The 24,512-nt window shown below is 61.2% G+C and overlaps 1 protein-coding gene across 2 annotated transcripts; it reads right to left on the bottom strand.

The window, feature by feature from the left end:
- Window positions 1-1,819: 1,819 nt before the first annotated feature.
- On the bottom strand, window positions 1,820-23,623 carry SEMA3F (semaphorin 3F). Of its 2 annotated transcripts, XM_027640127.1 has the most exons (19): window positions 23,583-23,623; window positions 20,468-20,631; window positions 11,914-12,074; window positions 11,671-11,733; window positions 11,090-11,209; window positions 9,676-9,756; window positions 7,518-7,611; window positions 7,008-7,127; window positions 5,900-6,039; window positions 5,692-5,806; window positions 5,430-5,499; window positions 5,157-5,301; window positions 4,840-5,062; window positions 3,935-4,023; window positions 3,599-3,640; window positions 3,278-3,435; window positions 3,131-3,198; window positions 2,379-2,512; window positions 1,820-2,302 (listed from the first exon to the last, which is right to left on the bottom strand). In XM_027640127.1, the coding sequence occupies exons 2-19, from the start codon at window positions 20,577-20,579 to the stop codon at window positions 1,892-1,894; spliced, it is 2,346 nt and encodes a 781-aa protein (XP_027495928.1). In that variant the 5' UTR covers window positions 20,580-20,631; window positions 23,583-23,623; the 3' UTR covers window positions 1,820-1,891. The 2 variants fall into 2 exon arrangements, with proteins under 2 accessions (XP_027495928.1, XP_027495929.1); XM_027640128.1 differs by lacking the exon at window positions 9,676-9,756.
- Between the last annotated feature and the right edge of the window lie 889 nt (window positions 23,624-24,512).

The following is a 24,512-nucleotide window of genomic DNA, read 5'->3' as shown; positions in this document are numbered from 1 at the left end:
CAGCGCCCCCGGTGCGGTCCTGCACGCCCCTAGTACAGCCCAGCGCCCCCGGTGCGGTCCTGCACGCCCCCAGTACGGCCCTGCACCACTCCTAGTACAGCCCTGCACCACCGCTAGTACAGCCCAGTGCCCCAGTACAGCCCTGCACCCAGTCACTGTGCCCAGTGCTGCCCCCAGCAGAGCCCCAGCCCACTCCAGCACTCACACCAAGGCTGCCCAGAGGAGCCCAGTACTGCCTCCATTACCCCAGTACTGAACAGTGCCCTACTATGGCCCAGTATCACCCACTCCAGCCCCCAGTGACCCCTATACAGCCGACTACCACTGCTCAAACAGTGGTTGCAGTACCACCAAGCACCAGCTCCCAGTGCCAAATCCTAATGCCCCAGTATTTCTCCTGGTGCTCCCATTACTGACTCTGAGTGTCCCTAGTGCTTCCAGTATCAACTTCCAGTGTCCACATTACTACCCCCAGTACAGCCCAGGACCCTCCAGCACTGACCCCAGTGGCTCCTGGCACAGCTCAGAGGAGCCTGGTACCACCCCAATTGCCTGTCCATACTGATCAAAGTGCTCCCACTACAGTCCAGTGTCACCAACTACCACCCACACAATCCTGCAAAGTCTCCATCCTGCCCCATGGCCCCATGACCACCAAATACCAGCTCCCATTACCAAATCCTCCAGTACTTTCCTCAGTGTCCCCAGTACTAACTGTGAGTGCTCCCAGTGCCTTCAGCAAGACCCAGTACTGGTGCCAGCCAACAGCCCAGCCCAGTGTACTCCAACACTCAGAAGTACCGCCCAGTACTGCCACCTCTCAGTGACCCCTGTGCTGCCCCCCCAGCACTCAGTGCCCCAGTGCTCCCCCAGGGAGCTGCAGCCCAGCCCTCTGCACCCCAGCAGGGCTCAGGGGATTACGTGGCAGGGGCCAGGCCTGTCCCCAACAGAGCACATGGAGGCACCCACATCTGTCCCAAAGCCACTGTTTATTTGGGGGTGCCCCCAGCTGCAGCACGGGGCACTTGCTCAGCCCTGGCTGCCCCTGTGCTTCCCATGTACAGCTATTTACAACTCCTCACACCCACTGGGATGCCCCAAGGGGGTGGCTAATGGGCCAGGTGTCCCAAAAACCACTGGGTGCCACTGTCACCGAGCGCCAGCAACTCAAGGTTTTACCCCAGCACGCCCCCTTCGCCTTCCCCTCTCTACCCAATGACCCTGGCAAGACCCCACCATGGCCTGAACTCCTCAGTCTTGTCTTGAGGGTCCCATCTCCTCCCTGCCAAGCCCCCAGGGAGGGGACAGGGTCTAGTACCCTTGTCCCACAGCCCCCTTCTCCTCAGTTTGCCTGGTGATCTGCAGCATCCCCATGGAAAGCACTTGTTCCTCAGTAATCACGTGAGGAAATTGAGGCACAAAGCTACGACAGCCATGTGCAGGTTGTGCCTGGGCAGACCTTGTCTGGGCTGCCTCTCCCTCTGCCTCACCTTCCCTGGTTGGGATTTGTCCCCCCTCCCACACCTGGACCTCCATCCCCCAGCACAATGCTGTGCCCCAGCTGCAGGGAGAAAGTGGTTGTGGTGACCAGTGGTCCCTGCACAATAACAGGGGTCCTGGGCAGGGGGAAGACAGCAATGCTGGCTGTGGGCACCGCAAGGGTCCCTGCTCCTCCCTGGGGCCAGGAGGCAGGGATCTCATTGCCCCAGTGATTATGTACAACCTACAAATAAATATCACCTCCCGTGGGAGGGGGGAGTGCATGTGTCTGTGCGTGTGTGTGTGCGTGAATGTATATATATATATATATATTTATTTATTTATAGATATTTTTAATATTAAAAGGGGGGAAAAATAGACCACTGTGCTAGCAAAGTCCCTGATGATGGTTTCATGTATGCCCATAGGCCTCTGGCTGGTGATTCCGGCGGTTTCGAGGCTTCTTCTGGTCCTGCTGCTCCTTGGCTTTGAGGCCAGCCAGCGGTTGCGGGGGGCTGGCAGCCGTGTGCCGCCAGTAGCCCTGGCAGTACTGGTCCAGGAGTCCCATTTCGGGCTGGGTGAGGAGCTGCAGCAGATCCTGGTAGCGGGGAGTGGGGGCACCCGGCAGGCCAGGAGGGGTCTCTGCCTGGACCAGCACGGCGTGGACGGCGCGGCTGCTGAGGACGCGGAGCTGCACCTTGGTCACCGTGTGCTTGAAGTTGTTCTCGGTGGCGGTGCAGGAGTAGAGGCCGCTGTCGCCGAGCTGGAGGGCGCGCAGCAGCAAGCCCTGCTCCGTCCGCAGCACCCGGCCCTCCACCCGCAGCTGGGGGACAGGGGGCATGGCTCAGCTGGTTGGCACATGGCACCCCCCGCGCCCCCGGAGCAGTGCCCTGCCCTACCTCTTTCCGCCGGTCGCTGTTGTCCTTCTGCAGCAGCCACTTGACGCTGGCCTGGGGCGAGCGGGGTTGGCACTCCAGGAAGGCAGTGCTGCCCTCCACCCCGTACTGCACGGCCTCCACTGCATTCTTGTTGGCTGCAGGGGGCAGCCAGGTTATGCGTCTCCAGACCCACACCACTCTACACTCCTGCCCTGCCCACTGATCCTCCAAGGGAGAGCTCCCATCCACCTCCAGCCACACACCTGCTGGGTGTCCATCCATCCATCCATCCATCCATCCATCCATCCCCCCTCATGTTCATCTTCCTCTGAAGTATCCATACACCCATGCATTCATTTATGCACCCATCATTTGCAGTCATCCTTCTCTCCACTGTATCCATTCATCCATCCATCCACCCATTCAAATCTGTTCAATCTCCTCCCCAACATATCCATCTATCCATGCATGTTCCACCCCCAATGTATTAATTTATCCATCTATGTTCATTCTACTCCCTAATGTATCCCATCCATCCATCCACCAACACCATCTGTGTTCATCCTCATCCCAACATATCCCATGTTTGCCTTCCTCCCCAATATATCTATCCACTCATCCACCCGCCCACCCAACCATCCCTGTATCTTCCCATATATCCACCCACAAAATCACCAACCCACCCCTGTGTCCCCCGCCTCCTGCCCTCTGCCCTCAGCCTCCCCTCCCAGCTGCCCCTCATGCTGTGGGGCCGTGCCCCACACCTCCCTCACCATTGGAGTTGTAGCCACGGCACTGCCGGATGGGGTTGCCGTGCCTGACATCCTGCCGCCGGCTCCGCCTGTGGGGAGGCAGGAAGTGAGAGGGGGAGCCTGTGGATGGGGGGGTCCCTCCTGCTGCTGTCCCCCGGTCCCCCGCACCTCTTGGAGGAGGCGGAGTAGCGGGTGCAGGCACTGCCGTCCCAGGCGCAGTAGGGGTCCCGTGCCAGGCAGCAGTCGGCACAGGCCTCCCCGTACACGTCGCAGCGGTGCAGGGCCAGGTGGGTCACGCCTACGGCCGAGGACACATACAGCTGTTGCTGTTGGGGACAGAGAGCACAGGGTGAGATGCTACCTCATCCCCACCCTGCAAGGACCCCTGTGAGTCTCCTGCTCCAGCACAGTGGTGATGCTGGGCAGTGCCGTGGCTGGGCCCGTGATGGGATCTGCCCACCCAGCCCCCTGCTATGTGCTGTGACTCACCCTCTTGGAGGAGATGGTCATCGTCTTGATGGGTGCTGGCACCTGGACAGGGCAGGAGTGAAGAAGATGGAGGGGTGACAGCTTGGACTGAAGCTGCAGCCCTGGGGTGGGTACCTCTGACCCACCACAGGCAGCTGGAGCAGGGGCAGGTAGGAGGAGATGTGAGGGGGCAGCAGGCAGGAGGGTCAATGCTTGGAGTCCCTCCAGAGCTGGCCAAGGGGTGGTTGGTGTCCCATGGGGCTTACTCATGTCCCAAAGGGCTGGCTGGTGTCCCAAGGGGCTGGTTGGCTGGGTCAAAAACACTCATCAGAGGGTGCCAGACAGGTAAACCCTTACCTTGAACACCTCAATCTCTTCCAGCATTAGCTCCTCTGTCTCCATGTCATCCCGGGGGAGCACGATGACCTTCTGCACGGTGCCCCGATCTGCAAGACACCATGGTGCCCAAGGGCTCAGTGCCACCTCTGGGCACCTGTGTCCCCCCTGCCTGGGAGGGGGGTCCCTGCTGAGACTGGGGGTGGGAAGGATCCCCCAAGCCCATCCCCATCTCTCTCCTGCTGTGGCAGGTGACTGTGCCTGGGGTGCAGTGTACCAGCTCAGGTCACCACCTGTGGCTAGGGACTGCCACCACCCAGGGCAGCATGGGGACAGCAGCCAGGGAAGGACTACGATGGATCATAGGGGCTCTGGGACATGCGTTAAGAGAGGGGGAAGCACTGGGCTAGATGATGATGTGCCCAGGATGGGCATTAGGGTCTGGGAAGGACAGGGCTGGATGCCAGTGCTTCTAGGATGGGCAAATAGGCAGGGGAGGCACAAGGCTAGATGATGGTGGGGTTAGCATGGACAACAGGAAGCATGTAGGATAGGTGCTGGCATCAGGAATAGGGTTAGGCTAGATGATGAGGCCCCTGGGATGGGCACCAGGGTAGGTAGAGGATCAAGTTGGATCCCTAGAATGGGAGGTATCATGCTGGATCATTGACTTCAAGGATGGGAACTGGGCTAAAGGAAGGACCAGACTGGGTGGTTCGGTCCATAGGATGGGCACCGGGGTAGGGGAAGGACCAGGCTGGAGCCTTGAGGAGGGGCAGGGATCTCGGGGGGGAGGGTGGTCTCAGCCCCTCACCCCACTCTATCGTGGTGGAGGGCACCGTGCTCTGGCCAGCCCTGGTGGTGCCCGTGCCCTCCGGGGCCGCGCCGGAGCATGCTGCGTTCCCCGCGGTGCGCGGCGTGGGTACCTGTGCCCAGGAAAAGCACCTCATAGCGCCCGTCTGCCGCGTCCACCTGGTCCACGGCCACGGTGGTGAAGCGGTAGTTGACGTTGGTGCGGACCACCAGCGGCTGGCGGTGCGTGGGGTACACGGCGTGGTACATCAGCGGGTGTGAGCGCATGAAGTTGATCACTTCATCAGGGTAGTCCTTGGTCGACTTCATGGATGGGGTGAAGGTCCCCCCAGGGCACTGTGGCACAACCATATTCAGGTACGGGTCCGAGGGTTCCAGCTGCCTGTCAGGCGCCAGCTCACCTCCCCATGGGTGCCCAGTGAGTACTTACAGTGCCCGGACGGGGATAGGGCATTTTGCCTGTGTAGGGCATCCACTGGTAGTTGGGTCCCTCCTTGTGTGCAAAGGGCCCGTTGAAGACCATGCGGATATCAGCCATGGAGTAGACACACACAGCAGAGCCCTTGAAGACTGACCTGGGAGGAAGGATCTGCTGCCACCCTTCGGCTTGGTGCTGCCTGCCAGTTTGGCATCGCTGGGACGCCTGCCCACCCAGCTGGGACCCCTTCCTCTGCTGCACTGTGCCAGGAGGGTCAGCACTCACCCCGAAGCAGAGAACACGGCGTAGATAACAGGGTTCTTGGTGTCCTGAGTCTGCTGGATGAAGACGTCCTCTTGGGACAGAAAGATGGAGGTGTCACCATGGGGAAGGTGGGCAGGGGCGCCAGGGCATAGGGACAGCAGCTACCCATGGGAAAATATGGTGAGGGGCATCAAGGGTGTCCCCAGTGTCCCCAGCCCTCCCCACGGTGATCCCAAGCCTGCAGGGTTAGAGATGACTCCTGTCTCCCTTCTTGCCCACTCACGGAGCTCGTCGAAGTGTGTTTCAATTCCATCAGGTCCCGGTACGGAGCAGACAAGCCGGGCCTTCAGGAAGGTGCTCCACTTGTTCACAAGGCAGCAGTGGCCCCCATCATCATTCTGCAACAGAGACACCCCTGCGGTCAGCCCTGTGCATTCCCCTTCCCCCTTCCCTGCCTGCTCCCCTGCCTGCCTGTTGTTTGCTCTACTTACCAGGCAGATGCGCCCGATGCGGGAATAGACCCCAGGGCTCAGCGGGGCATCGGCTGACTTCTCTCGGAAGAAGAAGTAGAGCTTGTCATCGTTCCTCTCGCTGCTGTCAGGGATGAGCTGGGCACGAACAAAGGCTGGGTCTGGAAAGGTACGACACACCATCAACCCAGCAGCACTCCTGCACCATACCAAGGTAGGATGTTGAGCCTCCCTCTTCTCCAGCATCATCCTGTTCCTGGCAAAGCACTGCTGTGGTTACAGGGTGAGAGCTGAAGAACTGGGTCTCTCTGGTGATCATCAGTGCACCAGGAGGGGCTCAGAGCATCCCTGAGGACCTGGGAGCATTCCCAAGGAACACAGGTTGAAGAGATCCATCAGCTCTACGAGCAGGGTGGTGGGAACCAGTCTTCCCCCCAGAAGGAAACACACAGCATGGAAGCTTCTCAGGAAGCTTCTCCCTGCCATCCATCAGCCAGTGCCCAGCCTGTGCTGACAGCTCCCCCTCTTCGGGTTACCGCCCCGCCGGCTCCCCGGCCTGGCAGGATCATCCCATCTGCTCTGCTCTGTTTACTCAGCTGCCGTCCTGGGGGCAGGGGTGCTCCGAGAGGGGCAGGATGAGCGTTTGGGGTCACCGACTGCAGGCGACATGGTTGACATCTCAGCCCTGCAGAAATCCCTGCATGGACACCGGCAGAGCCAGCCCCACCGGCTGCTACCCAGCAAAGCTCCAGGCATGTCTGTCATTGCCCCACACAGCTATCCCTCTGCTCTTTTGCATCCATCCATCCATCCATCCATCCATCCATCCATCCATCCACCATCTATTTATCCATCATCCACCCATCATCATCCACCCATCCATCATCCACCCATCCATCATCCACCCATACATCGTCTGTCCATCCATCCGTCCACCTATCCATCAGTCATCAACTGTCAACCATCCATCCACCCATCCATCCATCCATCCACCCACCCATCCACCAGCCCATGTTGGTTGCTGTCTCTGTCTTGGCAGAAGGATGCAGTATGACACGACAGGTGTCATCTCTAGGGCTGAAGCCATGGGGTCCCCAGGGCACCAAGGTCAGCTGACACCTGAACTCACCGTTGAGCCAGCGGGAATTGTACTGGTCTGTCCTCATGGCCGTTTGCTTGCCCATGGTGCGGAAGATGGCTGCGTCTGTGCCCATGAAGTCAATGTACACACCAGCATAGAGCTCTTCATCTGCAGAGGGCAGAGATCAGCCGGGAATGCCCCCCAGTCCCATCCACCCACCTTTTCCAACTGCCCCAGGCTTCATCCAGCCCCAGACCCAGCTGGTAGTCACCGGGCAACCAAGAGCCGCTGCCTGTGGCCATCCCAGAGAGCTCTGGAGGTTGGTACTGGCCTGTAACCAGGAATCCCACCTCTGCTGGGCCAGGTGCCCAAGGACTGGGCATCCTGGGTGCCCAGTCATCACTGCTGGGGCAGTAAGGGGTGGTAGGGGCAGGAATCTGACTACTGGAGGATATTTGGACAATGCAGAAAGATGGTGGAAGCAGCTGTTCCATCTTGCCTGCATGTTCCCTCTGCCCAGGGCTGGCAGCACTGGCCCCAGGGAGCCACAGGACTCACTTATTAACGCAGAGACGGTGTCTACTTTGGGGTCGTAGGAACACTTCCCCTTGCCTGACTCCAGCCTGTCTGGCTCCAGGTAGAAGATATAATCCTGGAGAGGTAAGCAAATAGAGGAGCTGATTAGACTTTCACCCCTCCATCCCCGTGGCACCTTCCAAAGCCCACGAGGAGAGGCAGCCTCCTTTGGGATGGTGCCCAGCAGTGAGGATGGATGTGGATGGACCACAGAAGGGGTCTGCAGGTCTCCTGGGAAGCTGAAGCCCCTGTGAGCGACTCCTCCAACAATGCTGGGTGCTTCTCCATGCCCTCCACCACTTGGAGACTTGGCTGAGCCACCAGGCTGAAACAGGACATCCATTCCCCAGATCTGGAAAAACATTCCCCTTTGGCTGCCTCTTCACTCCAGCTGGCTGTGCTGCACATCACTGCTTGGCCAGATCCAGGTCACACAGTTCCAACAGCTTCAGCAAGCAGGGTTTGGCCTGTGGCATAGCTCAGCTGCCAGACCCACCATGCTCCTCTTGCCAGGACCCATTTTCCAGCGGTTTTCTTCACAGGGTGAGATGTTGTGTCTGCTCCATGGGATGTCTCCCCACTGTCACCTTTGCCATGGCCAGCCCTGGCACCATCACACATCCACAGCCAGGGGCAAGACTGACGCTGTCCCCAGAGACACACACAGAATCCTCCATCAGTGCCAGCTGCGAGCAGGCAGGGCCAGGTTGGCCAGTCAGGTCACCCCTCACCCTGGCATAGGGACCACCTTAAGCTGAGATAAAGCAGCATCACAGGAGCATCCATGGGAAGCCTGGGCATGGGGGGGACCTTCAGCAACCAAATCGGGCTGGTGGAGCTGCCTGCTGGCCCTGTGCCCTGACTCTGGTGCAGGGGTGATGGACACAGTGACAGCTGCCCTCCATCGAGAGGCCAGCAGAGCCCTGGCAAAGCCCCAGCTCTGGGAAGGGCAGGAGGGGGTGAGGAGCCAGGATCTCACCATGAGCATCTCCCACTGGAGGGTGCGCTCACACCAGCTCCTCCTCCTGGGACACCCAGCACTGGAGATGGACACAGCCATGTTTCTGCCATCCCCATCACTGCACTGTGCAGGCTGTGCCACTGTCACCATCACAAATGCCTCTGTCCAGTGCTGGCCCCGCTCCTGAGCTGGGCAAACCCCTCACAGGGACAACCTGTCTCTCTCCAGTGCAGCCCTTGCCATGGTTGCACCATGTCACCCTCCCAGCTGGGCAACCCATGAGCCATCATAGTGCCAGCACTGCTGTTTGGCTTAACATGCCTTGAAATGCACTGGAGTTGCCGGGACGGAGGTGCTGGCAGTCCCCAGGGAGTTCCTGCTGGGGCACACACCCTGTCCCCAGCACGGAGGGAGGAACTGTGGTGACCTGAGGGGGCTGAAATGGCAACAGTGCTTCCCCGAGCTGGCAGCAGGAGCTGTTCACAGTCAGGCAGATGCTCACTGCCAACATCACCCTCTGCCCCCCTGATCACCCCAGGGGTAGGGGAGCCCCAGGCTGCCGTGGGGTGCCCATGCCCCATGTGCTCCCTGGCCCATGCACTGACCCGTGTTAGTCCGGAGGGGAGAGGCTTGGGGGTGACACTGTCAGGGTGGGCTGGACGCTGGGGTGTTCCCAAAAGCCAGGATGCTGTCACCTCCCTGAGCCCACTTGCCTGTGAGGATGACATGAGTCCCTCACAGGGCAAGACAAAGCAGCTGTGATGTTTCTGTAGACCCTACCCAAACACCTTCTCCACATCACACTGGCATCCTCCCCTGAATCATACTGAGCCCAGTGGCTCTGCCAACACATGGTCCCACTTCTAAAGGGACATAGTAAGCTGGAAGCTGGGCAAAGCTGGCGGTGGGCAGAGAGCCACCATCCCTGACAGTGTCCCCCATGGGGGGGATCCTATATGGACTGGGAGAAAGGAGTTAGTGAGAGAAGGAGAGCCGACGCCAGGCCGGTGGCCGGGAGATGCTGTGCTGAGAAGGAAGGGGATGGCAGGGCTGCCCATGGCACAGGGCACCTGGACCGGGGGTTGGAAGCATGCCAGTGGGACGAAGGAGCCCGCAGCTCTGGCGTGCCCGTGGGGACAGGTGGGCACAGCTGCGGCGGGCTCCCAGACCGGTTCCCACCTTGCTTTGTGCTGGTCTCGGGCTGAGGGGGCTGTCGGTGGATCTGCTTTCCCGGCCTCCCGGCTGGCTCGGCGGAAACCCCTGGGGAAAAGGAGCAGGGCAGACAGTTAGCGCTGGCAGGGGGAAGGACCCCCCAGGGCAGGGGCGAGCAAGGGACCCCAAGAGCTGGGGTGATGGATACCCATGGAGCAGCAGCACTGCAGTCCCCCCGGGTGATGCTTGTGGGGGTCCCTGAATGCTTCAGGCTGGAGTGGCCTCTGCTCTCTCCTGAAGAACTGGGGTGCCCTGGCATGGGGCAGGAGAGAGAAGAGAGGCAACTGCCCACAGGCAGCTAGGCTGGGCTCACACCTGGGGACGCAAAAATGGCACCTGCCACCCAGCTGGCAGCACCCTGTGCCAAGGAGCAATGCCCCAGTACCAAAGGTACTGGTACCACATGGTCACTGGAACCCCCAGTCCCTGCCGCTGGCTCTGCTGAAGGGACACATACACCAGCACCCTTGGTCCTCCTCAAATGCTGCCACTGCCCAGCCTGGTCCCAGTCCAGTCCCAGTCCAATACCAGTTTGGAGTGGCCTGAGTAGCATCCACCTCTCTCAGTGCCCATGCCAGGCTTGGGAGCACTGAGGCAGATATCCATCCTTCACATCCAGCGCCGTGATCCTCCCTCGGCTTGGGCTGGTGGCCCTCTCTCCAACCACAGGAAAGGACACAGCCTGAGACCTACCACCCCAGCACAGAGGTGACAGATACCTCACAGGGCTTGGGACTCCTGGGACACCTGTGTTGCTACTTGCAGAGACTGGCTCCTTCCTGGGGTTGAACTGAAAGTGCTCCTCTGTCTGCTGTGCATTCGGTCTGGTGGCACTTAGCTTCAATGCCACCCTCTCACTGCATGTTGTGGTCCTTGGGGCTGGATGACATTCATCAAGGACAACTCTGATATGGTCACATGTGCTGGCACAGCCCCTGCCATGATTCTTCCTGTACAGTGCCAGTGTCATGATGTCGGGCATCCTTGGAATCTGCGGTGAGGGGCTCAGCAGTCTGGTAGTGGGTGGCACAGTGGGTTGACATGTTCCTCGTCCCGGTGGAGATTCAGCAGCGGTTTCAGCCAGCAGGGTGGGAGGGCATGTCACAAGGAAGCTGCCATCAGGTTCCAGACAGGGGGGCACAGTTCCAGTGCGAACAGAAGTCCTTGGTCTTCAGAGGTGGCTCGGCCCCACTCAGCAGCACGACACTGTTAGCCACGGTCACTCCCAGCCTGCCACTGCCCACCCAAGCCTCTGCCCCCCTCACCCCAGCACAAGCCAGCAGAGCTGAGCCCTCATGCACCCTGCTGCAGGCCCATGGTGGTTGTGCCAGCACCACCCTGCCCAGCACCAGCTCAGCACCCCATCCCTCCCACCCCTCACCTGGGCTTTGCGCCCGCGATTGACGAAGGCGCAGATGGGGTTGTAGGCACCGGTGCCACACACGTAGAGGTGTGTCCGGTTCCAGGGCTGGATCAGGCGGATGAAGTTGCCACACTCCCCCTGAGAAGCAGAGTAGAGGGTATCAACCCCAGCAAGGGGCCACAGGTTGGGGTGCGGCCATGGTTGGTGTGGGCGTGTGATGGGGTGATGTGGGCCACGGGTTGGAATGTCATTGGATGGCATGTGACATGGGATAGCATGGATCAAGGGTTAGCATGGGCCACAAGGTGTCAAACCAGAGAGCCCAGCCCCGGCTGGAGGGAGGAAGCAGCATAGGGAGCTCAGCCTCCTACTCCCCCGAGAAGCTCTCCATGACTTGCATGGCTGGGACAGAGGGGGTGGCAGGACACTGTGACACTCTGGAATGCCAATCCATTCCAGCACAGCTGCAGATGCTGTCACACTACAGGGGACCCAGGGGATGGCTTTTCCAGGGTAGGACACAAGGACAAGAATCCCCCCCCAGTGCCCTCCACCAGCCCTCCTCAGCTACCAGAAGGGGGTTCATGGTGGTCACTCACGTTGCTGTTTTTGCCTGACAGGATGCACTCCTCAATCCTCTGCTGGGACGCGGGCCAGTGGATCTGCAGAGACACTAACTCAGGGGAGACCAGGGCTCCCACCCATCAGCACCCACCACTTCCCCATCAGCACCAGTCGAGCCCATCATGCCCATCAAGCTCTTGCCCTGGCATCGAAAACGCCCCTCAGGTGCCTGGTTGTCCCTCTTCCACCTGCCCCCCCGCCCTGCGACAGCAGCTTACGATGAGGGGCTCGCGGTTGATGTCGTGCAGGTCCAGCGACAGGACGTAGTCCTTGCTGCCCACGTACATGCGGTCGTGGTCCTCGTCCTTCAGCAGGATGCGGTAGTCGCTGGAGTTGAGGAGGAAGTTGAAGAAGTGTGCTGTGCCCGTCGCCTTCAGCTCTAGAAGGGGAAAGCACCTCAGGGTCACCACCCCAGGGACTCCCGTCTTCCCCAGTGCCATCTCTGCCCCTGAGTCCAAGCCTGGTCCCAGCTGCAGGAAGCTGAGTCCCGTGACGAGAAGTACCCACCTCCCAGGCCGTGGTGCCCACCTTCCAGTCTCATGGTGCCTTCTTTCCCCTCCGTGAGCACCATGATGCTGTCACCTCTGTGCAGGACATGAGACAACGACAGAGATGCTCATGGCCAGTTGGGACAACCAAGACTGGCCAGGAGAGAGGGCAGCAAGACCTGGGCTCAGGAGACCCAGCACACCACAGCAGGGAGTGGAGTTCACCATTAAGATGGGGCAAGAGATGGGGGCTCCCTGCCGTGTGGGCCCAGGGACTAAAACCTCTGGCATCATCCTTCTGCCCTGTGACCCTATGCCCAAGCCAAGCCTCTGGCTCCTAGGATGGGGGAGCTGGGACCCCAGGGAGCCAGCTCCTGGGGAGGGGATGAGCCTCTCCCCTACCCTGCACACCCCACCCCCCTTGGAAAGTTATTTTTAGCCTGAGTGTGGGAGCAAGGAGTGAAAGAAGATAATGAGGGTCATGAATATTCACAAGTGCAGTGAGGCAGCCAGATGGAAGGCAGAAGTGCTGCAGATGATGTGGGCCAGTGCCAAGAACCATGAGGCAGGGACCAGGACACGAGTGAGACAGAGAGCACCCTGACAGGACACTACCTGCCCTTGATGCCACTTTTTGGAGGTGCCACTCGCCTTGCAGGTGTCACTCCCTTTTGATGCTACACCCAGATATCAGATGCCACCTCCATGGGATGACATTTGCTCTGGATGCCACTCCCTTCGGAGGTGCCATCCTTTTGGATGCCATCAACAACCATCGGATGCCACTCCAAGCCATTGGATGCCATCCCCGTAGGACATCATCTTACCCATATGCTTCCCTTTGGAGGTGCCACTCTCTTCAGATTATACCAACAGCCATTGGATGCCACCTCCTTGTGTTGCCATCTCCCTCTGAAGGCAACCCCTTTGGAAATGCCAATTCTTTTGGAGGTATAACCCCCTTTGGATGCCACCTACAGCCATCAGATGACACTCCCATAGTACACTGGTCCAATGAATATCCTCACCCTGTGGAGTTTGTCCCTTTGTGCAGGCACTGGGAGCTGGGAGCAGCCCTGGGGACCCCCCTTCCTGGGGAGGAACAGAGAAGGTCCTGCAGGTCAGAGTCAGGAAGGAGCCTGCTGGCTTCCAGGCAGGGCTGGGCAGGGCTCCAGTGGCCAGCTGCCATTCCCAGTGGGAGGCCAAGTGCCTGCAGATCTCCCTGACCTCCCAGCCTCACAGAGGACTGGCAACATCCCACCAGTGTCCCTTCTCATCCTGGGCACCCACTCTGTCCCACGGCTGGCAGTGGTGCTCCCCAGTCCCATGGTGGAGCCCACTCGGTGCAGCTCAGCTGTGGTGGTGAGGCCAATCCACTCCAGGCACCACGGGGTGGGAATGTGCTGGAACAGGCTGTGGGAAACTGCATCATAGGACAGGAGATCAATCTCCCCCAGCCTGGGGGTCTGCCCTTTTGCCAGGGCTGGATGGACAGGACAAGCACAGTGGGTATCAGGAGGGGCTGGCAGTTTGGGCTGCAGGCGGGGGGTCCACGGCAGAGGTGGGATGGAACAGTGCCAAGGATGGAGGGCTGGGGAGCTGCTCAGCCACCCACGGCATGCTCCTCCTCCTGCCTGTCCCATCTGGGCTCCAGATGCTCCCTGTGGCGGGTGCTGGCTCGCCTGCCACCCATGGTGTACCCGGTCTGTCCTGTAGCCTTCCCTGCCTGTCCCATGGCACATTGGGTCTGGTGCCTGCCTGCCCCATGTCCTGCAGCCGCCCCACTGTGTGTGTACATGTGTGTGCCCCACAATGTGCGTGTGTGCGTGTGTGTGTGTGTGTGTGTGTGTGTGTGTGCTGGTGCTTCCCCCGGTGGGACACTGATGTTGGTGGGGACTGGAGTCTGGGAGCCAGGAAAGGGCAGGGCAGCTCCAGCAGCAGGTGAGGCAGAGCAGAACAGCTCGTCCCCAGCTGCTGATGATGTAACTGCATGCCCAGCTATCCCAGTCAGGACAGAGACACCTGGAGCAGGCAGACAGGAATGGCAGTTAAACTGGGAAGGAGCCCCCATGACAGGACAGACCCCCATCCTCACTGCCTGGCCTGGGGATGCCATGTTCAACCTCCCAGGGGACGTGCTCTCATCCTCGCCCTCCTGGCCGGGACCCTGGGGCTGAGCTGGGTAGCACCAGGACACTGGTGGCAGAGGGTCCCATGACAGTGACAACTGCAAATATCTGACAGCCACTAGGATGGGCGTCCCCAGGACTTGGCAGGTGACAAGGCCAGCAGCACAAAAGGCCCTGGCCCCCCGCCGGGGGCTCCATTCAGCCCCCCACGGCCCAGCGATCAGAGGGGGCACTCCCTAGGCAGGGTGGTGACAGATCCACTGCCCCGTAACGCCCTCTCCAAAGGCGATGGAGGGGCGGGAGAGCCCCTGCCCCAACCTCTGACCTTCCAAACCTCCATCTCCCTGCCCTCCCCGCCTAATCCCCTATGGCCACTGTGCTCCCAAACCTGCCCCCAGCAGCTGCAGGGTGTCCTGGGGCTGGAGAAGGGGCACCCCCGGGCTGGAGAAGCCGGCTCATTAGCCGATGCGCCCCAATGAGCATACACTCTCCTGCATCCCCACTGCCAGTCCCGGCACCAGCAGAGCTTCCCCGGCTGGCTGGGAGCCTAATCCTATTTTAATTGCCCAGCACCGGAGCCAGGAGCCGCTCAGGCATCACAGCCAGGGTGGCCTCCCTGGAGATCGTCCCCTCGCAGCATTCCGCGGAGCCCCCCGGGGACTCACCTCTCCCAGAATCATTCTGTGGCCTTGGGCGTTGAGATTTAATTACCCTGCACCCTCAAGCGATGCCAGCGGCCAGGAGCCCGAGGGCTGGCAACAACAGGAAATGCTTTTCTCTGCCCGCGGCACCACCGCCCCACTGCACGATCTGCGAAACCAAATTCCCCCCGCAGTGCCAAACTCTGGCTGCTTTCCCAGCCCTGGCAGCTGCCCATGCTGCCATCCTTGCTGGCTGCCACCACCGGCCTCCACGGGCAGGGGTGAGCAGTCCCTACCCAACGCCCATTGGCATGGAGACCCAAAGCAAAGGGGAAATTTGGGAGATTCCCAATAAACCAAACACCCCCAAGGGCTTCTCACCCACCCCTAGCCCTCCAAATCCCCCCTCGCCCCCCCCTTCCCCCCCAAACATCACAAGGGCACCAGCATGAAGAGTTAAATGCCATTAGGACCTGAGCGGGGCACCTCCCCAGGTGCACCATCACTGCATTCCCCAAAACCAATTACAGGCGCTCTCACCTAATTAGATTCTAATTATGGGCTTGTAGCGCATTCAACATAATTAGCATGTAAATTACACGGCGTGTTTATATTCAATAACTGCTCTCCCCCCGCGGCTGGCGGAGCCAGCGGCTTTCGGGAGCCCTTTCTTTGCATGAGGGAGAATGAATTCACTCTAAATGCCGATGGAGAAGCCCATCATTGATCCCAAGGGAGCCTGGCACAGCAGGGATAAATCCCATCTCCATCCTGCAGCGTTTTATCCCACAAATTTAGAAGCATGCCCCAAATTTTGATGATGTTCCCTGCTAATTTTTTCCCTACTTGAAATTTGGGATGTAGTAGATGATGCAGTCAGAGGGGCAGGATAGGGAGCAATGCCAGGAGAGGGATGGGGGGCTGAACATGTCCCCTCGTAGTGGTTAAAGCATTTGTTGTTATTGGGGCTGATCAAAGAGCTGGGTGGGTCGTCCGATGAAAGCAGAATTGCTTATTTGTTTGAGCGTCACTCCGCTACCCCTTGATGGGTTATTTATGATGTAATTAAGCTAATTACATGTAATAAGAGAGTTTCCGTGGCCCCCAGCCAAGCTCTTTTCCCATTTAACCGATTCACAGGTGGGAGGAAACCAAAGCTGCCTTGCAGGGGCTTGGGAGATGAAATGACTCTGGCTCCCGCTCGCTGCCTTCCACTCCCGATCATCTCCAGCCCCCCCGGAGCACCACCCCATGCCGGCACTCGTGGCAGGGGACAGGTGCTGCAGCCGCCCGGGTCAAATCCCTTGGGATGAAAGCGGTGCCGGCCGGGTGCTCCGTGCAGCCATCACCGCCCGGCCGGTTGGGTGCAAGCCAAAACAAAAAAAAAAAAAAAAACCGAAAAAAAAAAAAAAAAAAGGAAAACCAGATTTTTTCAGCCGAAACCGCTGATTCATCCCCCGGCCAGCCTGCCCCGAGCGCTGGTGGGTGGATGTGCCCCAGCGAGCAGCGCTGGCAGTGGGGAACCCCATCCCCACTGAGCATCACTCCGCAGTGGTGACCCCGAATCCCTGCTGGTAGCTGGGTCAGGGGATGCTCCAGCAGCAAGAAAACCCCTTCAGGAAGGAGCCTGGCTTCAGAAAAAAAGACTTTAATCCCCCCAAAAGCAAAGAGCTGAGCCGAGGTGTCCCCACCCGCCAGCTTTTAGGTTTTTTTTTTGTTTAACTTTTGGACATTATTTCCTTCCGCAGCCCCTGAGGGCAGGGCACAGTGCCGGGCGGAAAGTGCTGCTGCTCCGGGCCCTCTGCTCTGTGCCCAAGCAGCACCAGAGCAGGGGGAACACCCGTGCCAGGACCCCAAGAAGGGCCATGCTGCTCTATAAGCAGCATTGTTAATTTGAGGGATAACTAGCTTATTAGATACAGGCTTGGGGGGGATGAAATCACATCGGGGTTTTTTGGGGGGGGGGGGGAGGGTTTAAGGAGCTTATGGAGCTTCGCAGCCGGAGCCAGGGAGCTCAGCCCCAGCAGCAGCCGGTCCCAGCGGGTGGGGGAGCCCTGCCACAGCCCCCCACTGTCCCAGCCAAGGAAATCCTCTTAGGGGTCAAAGAGTTCAGCCCCATGTCCCCGCCCCCAGGGCACGGGAAAGGGGACTGCGGCATCCCCTGACCTTTGTGGGGTCTGAGGAGCAGTGTGGGGATCCAGCACACCCCCAAACTCACGCCAGGGTGGGGACTGACAGTGCCAGTACTGCCGGGCACGTTCCCAGGACTGGCTGTCCCCAAGCCCTTGGCCCTTCCTGCACCCCCGTGCCCCCCCATGTTTATTCCATCCTGCTGTCGCCAAGTGGTGCCCACAGCTGCAGCAGCTTAGGAGGGCGCCTGGGCGGCCCAGGGACACAGTCCCCTGTCCGGGCTCCTCTCCAGCCATCTGCCACCCCCTGGCCTGGATCAAGAATGCTGATATCCCCTGGCCACCGGCAGAGATGCCAGCAGGGTGAGGGGGGAAACTGAGGCACGAGGCAGGCAGGAGAGAGGGCACACAGGCAGCTGGCAGTAAAGCCAAGAGGGGACTCCATGCTTGATTTATTCTTTCTAAAGTGATTTTTTCCCCTTGCAGGAACTGCCCTGCCTCTCACCCAGCCCCTCCCTGCCAGGGCTGCCCCTGCTGGACTTGGGCCACAGATTTTCCGAGAGGTGCCAGCACGGCTGTTCCCCTCACCGCGGGGAGCGGCTCCTGTTTTGAAGCCCCACGGAGAGTCCTGACCTCGACGGCTTCCCACAGCAATGCGGGGTGAGAGCCCACCCTTCCTTCCCGCACGCTTTTCCCACGCCGGACAGGGAGCAGGACATGGAGGGATGAATCACCATCATCATCACCTCCTGCATCCTCGTGGGGAACGGGCCAGCCTCTCCGGTGCCTGAGCCCCCGGCCCGGAGGAAGGCCCAGAGGAGAAGGGGCCGCAGGATGTGTACGGGAATGGGGGGGGGAATTTCTAGCAAGGAGATGATTAAAAATATCCACCCTATTTCTGGCCAGCACTGGGCTGGGATCTGGGAAGAGCTGTTGGCAAAAGGGAGCTGTGCCGGAGCCGCTCCCAGCACTGTTCTTTCCATGTCGGTCACCTTCCTCCTGCCGACACACGGACAGGAAAGCCTTGAGAGGAGGACAGACGTAAGGACACCATGGGGGTGACGGGATGGGGGGAGGACCGGGGGATGACCCTGCCCAGCCCATCAGGGCACAGGAGCTTGGCTCCCACCCCTTCCCTATCGCTTTGGTATTTTATGTATGTATTTTTTTTTAACACACTCAGAGACGCTGGGGCTCCGTGGAGGATGACGCAGGCCCCGGGGAGCTGCGACAAACCTCTGGCGCGCGATAACAAGCAAAGGCAAACAAACCCAGAGACGCTCCCGGGGCTGGCAGGGCTCCAGGCAGTGTGGCTGCTGAGGCACGGCACTGGGGGACACACACGGGGACATGGCGGCCCCTTCCCCAGCACTCTGCCGTGCTTACGGCCACCGTGACCCCACAGCGCAGTGCCTCGGCACAGGGATGCTTTAGCCAGAGGGATGGTGGTGGTGGGGACACTGCACTCCAAACCCAGCAGCATCCCTCCAGCTGTGCCCACACCAATGGCCTCCAGGTTCCCCGTGGCACCACGGCCATGTCCCTGATGGCAAAGTCCAGCCCAGCTCATCACAGCAGTGTCCCCCAGCCCAGACCCATCACAGCCAGCCACACTGCCTGCATTTGTCCTGGGGAATTTGGGGCCAGGGATGTGGGTACCAGCCCTGGTTCCCCAGGCAAGAGGAGGGGCTGGACCCTCCAGGATGTGCCACTGGCATCCCACATCTCATGGTTCCATGACTTTGGGGAGGCTGCAGACAGATTATTAACTCGGGATGCTGCTCACTGACAGTTCGGTGTGTGGACTCCAGCTGGCCCTTGAGGAAGACCCCGGGAAAATTCTCTGCTGCCACCACCGCTGCAAGAATGCAGGCAGGGAAGAGGTGAGTGGCACCCCTTCCCAATCCTGATGTGCTTGGATCCAGCATGCCACTGGCACTTCTCTGTGTGCCAGTGCAAACCAGTCCTCCCACTCCAAATCCCCTCTCTGGGCAGCAAGGGCAAGGGGAGCTCTGCCAGACCTCCTCAGACAGGAAGAAGTGGAGAACCCGACACAGGCACCTGGGTGATCCTCCCAGGTCCCCTGAGTGTAGCCAGGGGCCCTTGCTCCAGCCAACCGGGGCAAAAAAATACCAAGTCCAAACCAGCCCCCAACATGCAGCATAGGAAGCCTAACCATGTCTATCTGGAATTAAGCTTCCTCCCAGGACACACCATGGCAGCGGGCACCAGGTCCAACTGGGGCTTCACTGGAGCCTCCCTCCCTGCAACACAGCTGTGAGGAAGAGATGCTCTGAGCCAGGGTGGGGAGGCATCCCTACAGCAGCCAAAGTGCCCCAGCAGCCCCCAAAATCCTCAGAAAACACCTTTCTGAGAGGAAAGGTGTGCCTGCCTCTGGGGAGGAACTGTTCACTGCTTTCCAGCCTGGACTTGTCCCCAGACTCTTCATACCAGCCATTTTTCCTGCTGAGACCAGCCCGTAACACCCTCGGCCAGCTCTGCCTTGCCGTGTTTGCCGCCAGCCCCCCGGCCCCTCCTGCCCTGTGCTCATCGTCGATTCTGCCACCACATCCTGGGCTCGCCGGTTCGGTTCATGACTGGAGGGCAAAGGCACAGTGGGACAGCACAGCAGGGGCACAGGCAGCACAAGCAGCACAGCCCCAGCTCTCCCAAGGACCCGAAGGGGAGGCAGACACGAGACTCCTCGTGTCTGTCACCTCCTGACACGCATCCAAGCAGACAAACCCCCAGCAGGGACAATTTCCATTCCGTTCCTCGAGGTTTGCAGCCCTTGGACTTCTCTCATCGGCCCCAGCCCAGCCCACTCAGCATCCACAAAGCAGGAGCTCAGGATAAACCCCTTCACCAATGTGCACACCAAAGCTGACCCAGGGGTCCCCCCACAGCTCCTGGAGTTGGTGGGTGGGCTGAGCAGCCCCAGCACCAAAGGGTTAAGCACCTTCCCCCCACCCGGCACCCTCCCCTCCTGCCTCTCCCGGCTCCCTGCCAGCTCCCAGGCATTAATACCAGCTGGGGGGGGTCGGGGCGGCGTCAAGTTGCTGTCTGGAATCGGGGTGCCGCCGGGGGGGGGGGCTTCCTGCACCTCAGCATCCAGTTTTGCCAGATGGGGGGAGCTACCCACCCACTAGGGGAAGCGTGTTGGGGGAACCAGGCAGGCTACCAGCCCTCCCAGACTGTGTGTGCTGGGGCAGACTGGGAGCTCAGCCACACCTGAATATGGATTTCCATGGAGATTTCTGGGGATGCAGCTTGCTGATGCCCCCCGAGTGAGGAGAGGAGGAGGAGCAGCCTGCACTGGACTGCCCCTGGTTTCCTTCATCGTGGTGTCCCACCCTACCCCCGACTCCCACCGCCAGGCTCTTACCTTTGAAGGAGAGCTGGACCCTGGGAGTGGCCAAGCTGTGGTCCTTAGGGTGGGCAGCCCGCCAGCCCAGAGTCAGCAGGGTGGCCCAGAGGAGGACGCCGACCACGGGCATGGTGGGCACGCGCCTGAGCGCTGAGATCGAGGGGAGTCCGGGGGGGCTGAGCCTGCCAAGGACGGTACATGGGGGAGGGATGTCAGTTCACTGCACCCACTATCCCCTGGGGGGTACAAGCCCTACATCTCCCCATCCCGCTCTCCATCATCTGCTGGCAGGCAGCATCCTCTGGGGAGGGCTGGCAGTCAGCCCGGGGGGGCTGAACTCCACTCTGCAGGCTGGGGGGTGGGGGGACAGGAATTGGGAAGGGGGGAGGCCCAGCCTCACCTCCTTGGGTGCCCAGCCAAGCACGCCGGGTGAGGCGAGCGCAGCCAGAACTGCTGCAGCACGCTCCTCCACCCAAGCCAGTGAGCCTTGCCCAGGTGAGGAGCATCCCTCCATCCCTCCCCACACCCCCCCTCGGCTGCAGCATCCCCCCCCCCAGAGGGGTCCCACTCCCAGCCCTCCCTACCTCTCCTCCCAGCCCCCAGCAAAGCTACAGCAAGCAGAGCTGGGATCAAATCTTTCCAACATGAAGGAAATCTGGACTTCATTATTCCAAGAACGTACAAAAAAAAAAAAAGGGGGATTTTTTTTTTCATAAATAAAAGAGGAAGAAAAAGAAGAGGAAAAAAAAGCCCTGCCTGTGTGCCAGGCAGCTGGACTCCCTGGGGCTCCAGCACTGAGTGGAGTCCGCCAAGCTGCCTCCAGCAAGCCACACATGCACCCCGGCACGGCACGGTGCGCAGTGCCCCCGCGTGCCCCACTGCCCCTCCTGGAGGGACCATCCCTTGGGCCAGCCCCCTCACCCGAGGCAGTACCTTCCTGGGGGTCCACAGGATGCCCAGGGCAGGATTTGAGAGGAGGCCCGCAGTGGGAAGCCCCCCGTGTCCCCAGGTAGCTGCACGCTTGGTGGGATGTGCTGTGCCACAGTACCGGGTGGGCTCGGGCATGCGAGGAATGCCCGGCCAAAGGGGCTCTGCGCTGTGGCGATGGGGGGGTCCCCACCACACCACTCCCACAGGGCCATGCCCTCCAGGGATCTGCCACTGCACAGCACCACGGGGGACAGGCACACCCAAAGCCAGGCAGATGCCTGGGAACCCTCCGGGGCACCCCGGAGAGGGATGCTGGACTGCAAGAGAGACAATCCCACACCCCACCCGGGTGGTCTGGCCGGTGTCTCCTGGAGTGCACAGCACCCGTGCTGCCAGCTCCGAGTGGGACAAGGGCAGAAGCACTGTCACCAGCGGCAGGGCAAGACCCCGAGCACGGCGGCACTGCCGTTTCCTGGGGCTTCATGTTTTTTTTTCTCCTTCTTGCTTTTGGGGTCAGTGAATGTTTCAATTTGCTCGTCTGCCCCTGAGCACACCCAGCTCTGCTCCATTGTACTGGCATTCGATTCTTTTTCAGGCTGCCTTCCCCCTTCTCCCACCCATTCCCGGGCTCTGCCCTTCCCATCAGCGCCGGGCCGGGACAGCCTGCACCCCCAGTTCCTCCACCAGCCAAAACTCCAGTTGGTTGCAGTTAAATAACCCCCCTCCATCCAAACCTCCCCCCTCTCCCCGGCAGCTTTAGGAAATAATTCTGGCAAATCCCACTATTGCATTTGGATGGAGCGGCGTACGCGTCAGAGACAGGGAGCGAGATGGCAAACAAAGGAAAAGAGGGAGAGGAGGGGAGCGCAGCAAGCGCAGGGCGAGGAGGGGGGAAAAGGCCGACGGCGAGTGGGGGGCACCCAGGCCCGGCCGGGAAAGGCAAATTCCAAGGAAGCAAAAAGGGAAACGGGCCATTGGAGTGCACCTTGGCCAGGAAATCTCCATTTCCAGGGTCATCTGCACTCCGGGGAAACTGAGAACTCCAGGGGAGAGCGGCCACATTCCTGCCCCCCAGCCCCCGGGCTGTCTGGGCTTGGAGGGGTTTTTTTGGCAATTAAAGTTTGGCCATTGCTGGTGCCGCCGCAGGAAGATCAAAATCCTTCTCGGCTTTATCCCCCCTCCCCAGGCTGGTCAATGCAGCGCCGCCGAGCCCAAGCAATTAGGGAAAGGTTTTCTCGGCTGGAATAGGGGCTCCTTTGGGGGATCGAACCCCCAAAGAGGGCTGAGGGGATGCCTCGGGAATGCCCTCGGGGTGCCCGGGGGGGGGGGCTGAGGGGTAGGGCTGCCTGCACGCCTGGTCCCCGTGGGCTCGGGGGAGAGCAGGAAACATTTTGGGAGGGAAAAGCAATAGAGGCAGGATAGGCAGCGGGAGGGGAGCCTGGCCCACCTCCGGCCGCGGCGCGCGATGCCACAAGCGGGAAGGGGGGAAAAATAGGTAATAAAACAACGGAATACAGTATAATAATGCTAAATGTCCAGCGCGGCCCCGCGTACCCGGGAAATAACTTTGCACAACTTCGCGCTCCGGCACGACTGGCCTGTCCTGTTCCCAGGGAGCACCGACTGTCCCCTGCGCCCCTCGCCCGGGCGCCCTCCGCGCACCCCCAGCCCGCCGGGGCGCGGAGTCCCGCCGGGGCTCGGCGTTCCACCTCGGCGGGCTCTGGCAGCCTGCTCGGCGGTGCCGGGCGTTCTCCGGGGGGTGTGTGTGTCCCGGTACCCCCTCCCGGGCACCCCGCGCCGCCGAGCCCTGCCGCAGCCCCCCTGCCCCGGGGGCTCCCCGCCAGCCCCCGTCCCCTTGGACAGTCCCCCCGCTCCGAGCGGGACAGGGGCGCGCTGCCCAGCCGCGGCTGCCGGGAGCGGGGGTACCGGCACGGATCCCCCACCCCGGCACTACCCCTCTGCGAGGCGGGCAGCGCGGGGGCTCCACAGCACCCGGTGCCGCCGCCGGCGCGGGGCTGGGGTCCCAGCACCACACCGCCGGCACCAGCCCGCGCCCCACCTGCCCACTTCACCGGCAAGTTGCGGCGTGGGGTGGTGGGGCGAGAGACCGACCCACACACGCGCGAGTTCCGAGCGGAGGAAAGTTTCTCCCGGGGCGCCCCCCGCGCCGGGCACCCGCCCCGCCGCCCGGCGAGGCTCTTACCTCCGCGGGGGTCCCGGCGGCGGCTGCGGGGGTGCGGAGGGCGGCGGGGCTCAGCGCCGCGCCGGGGTCCCGCGGCCCCCCGCCATCTCTCGGCCGCGACTGCCGCCGCGGCCCCGGCCCGTGAGCGGCGGGCGGGGCGGGGCGGGCACCGGGCGGGGCTCGGCCCCCACTGGGCCCCGTTGCGGGGCGCCGCGGGGGGCGTCCTTTGCATGGACACGCCCTCCAGTAACGCCCCTCCCTGCCCCGGGCCGCAGGTTCGAGCCCCGGCGCCGCCCCCGCCTCTCACCTCTGGCTCCGGCCCTTTGTTGCGGGGTGCAGGCGGTGCCCCCCGTGCCGTGCCAGCCCGCCGGCGGATCGCTGTTACCTCCGCGGCACACCGCCCTCCCGCCGGTCCCGGGAAGGAGGCGGATAAATAAGTGCCGTCCCTCCTTTGTCTGCCGCGGCGGGGGGCGGCCCGGGGCGGCGGGGGGCTGCGGGGAGCCGAGCCCCGGCGAGTCGGCGGCTTTGTGAGAGCTCCGGCGAGAAACCGTCTCTCACACGCGGTATCTCCAAAGGCTGTGAGTGGGGCGCCGTCCCCGGCCCCACCTTGCTCGTTCTGCCACCCCCCTCTCCGGGTACCCCCCCCCCCGGTGACACCCGTCCCACTCTGGTTCCTTGGGTCGCAGGCAGGTGACCCCTTCCCTGCTCTGGTCCTCCAGCATCCCACCACCTCGGGATCTGCTGGCACCTGGGTGATCCCAGCTGTACCCTGGCATCCCTCTACTCCAGGATCTGCTGGCCCCTGGGGTATTCTTCCATGGGACCATTCTCCCCCTGCACTGGCTGATCCCTGCCCAGCACCATTCTCCCTGCACACCACTGTATGCTCCCCTCCAAGGCATCAACTGGCAGATGTCGTGCAGCTAAGCTCCGTAGCTCTGCTCTGTTCTT

The sequence above is a fragment of the Corapipo altera genome, unplaced genomic scaffold (genome assembly GCF_003945725.1).
Source record: "Corapipo altera isolate COAL_440 unplaced genomic scaffold, ASM394572v1 55, whole genome shotgun sequence".
Classification (NCBI taxonomy): Eukaryota; Metazoa; Chordata; class Aves; order Passeriformes; family Pipridae; genus Corapipo; species Corapipo altera.
Note: the sequence above shows the minus strand (reverse complement) of the source record. Positions and strands in the feature narration are given on the sequence as shown.

Coding starts and splice junctions, on each gene's coding strand:
- SEMA3F (XM_027640127.1), bottom strand. CDS start 20,579: ATGCCCGTGGTCGGCGTCCTCCTCTGGGCCACCCTGCTGACTCTGGGC. Junction 5,500..5,691: donor AACACACTTCGACGAGCTCC/GTGAGTGGGCAA, acceptor TTCTGTCCCAAG/AGGACGTCTTCATCCAGCAG. Junction 3,641..3,934: donor AAGAGATTGAGGTGTTCAAG/GTAAGGGTTTAC, acceptor TGCCCTGTCCAG/GTGCCAGCACCCATCAAGAC.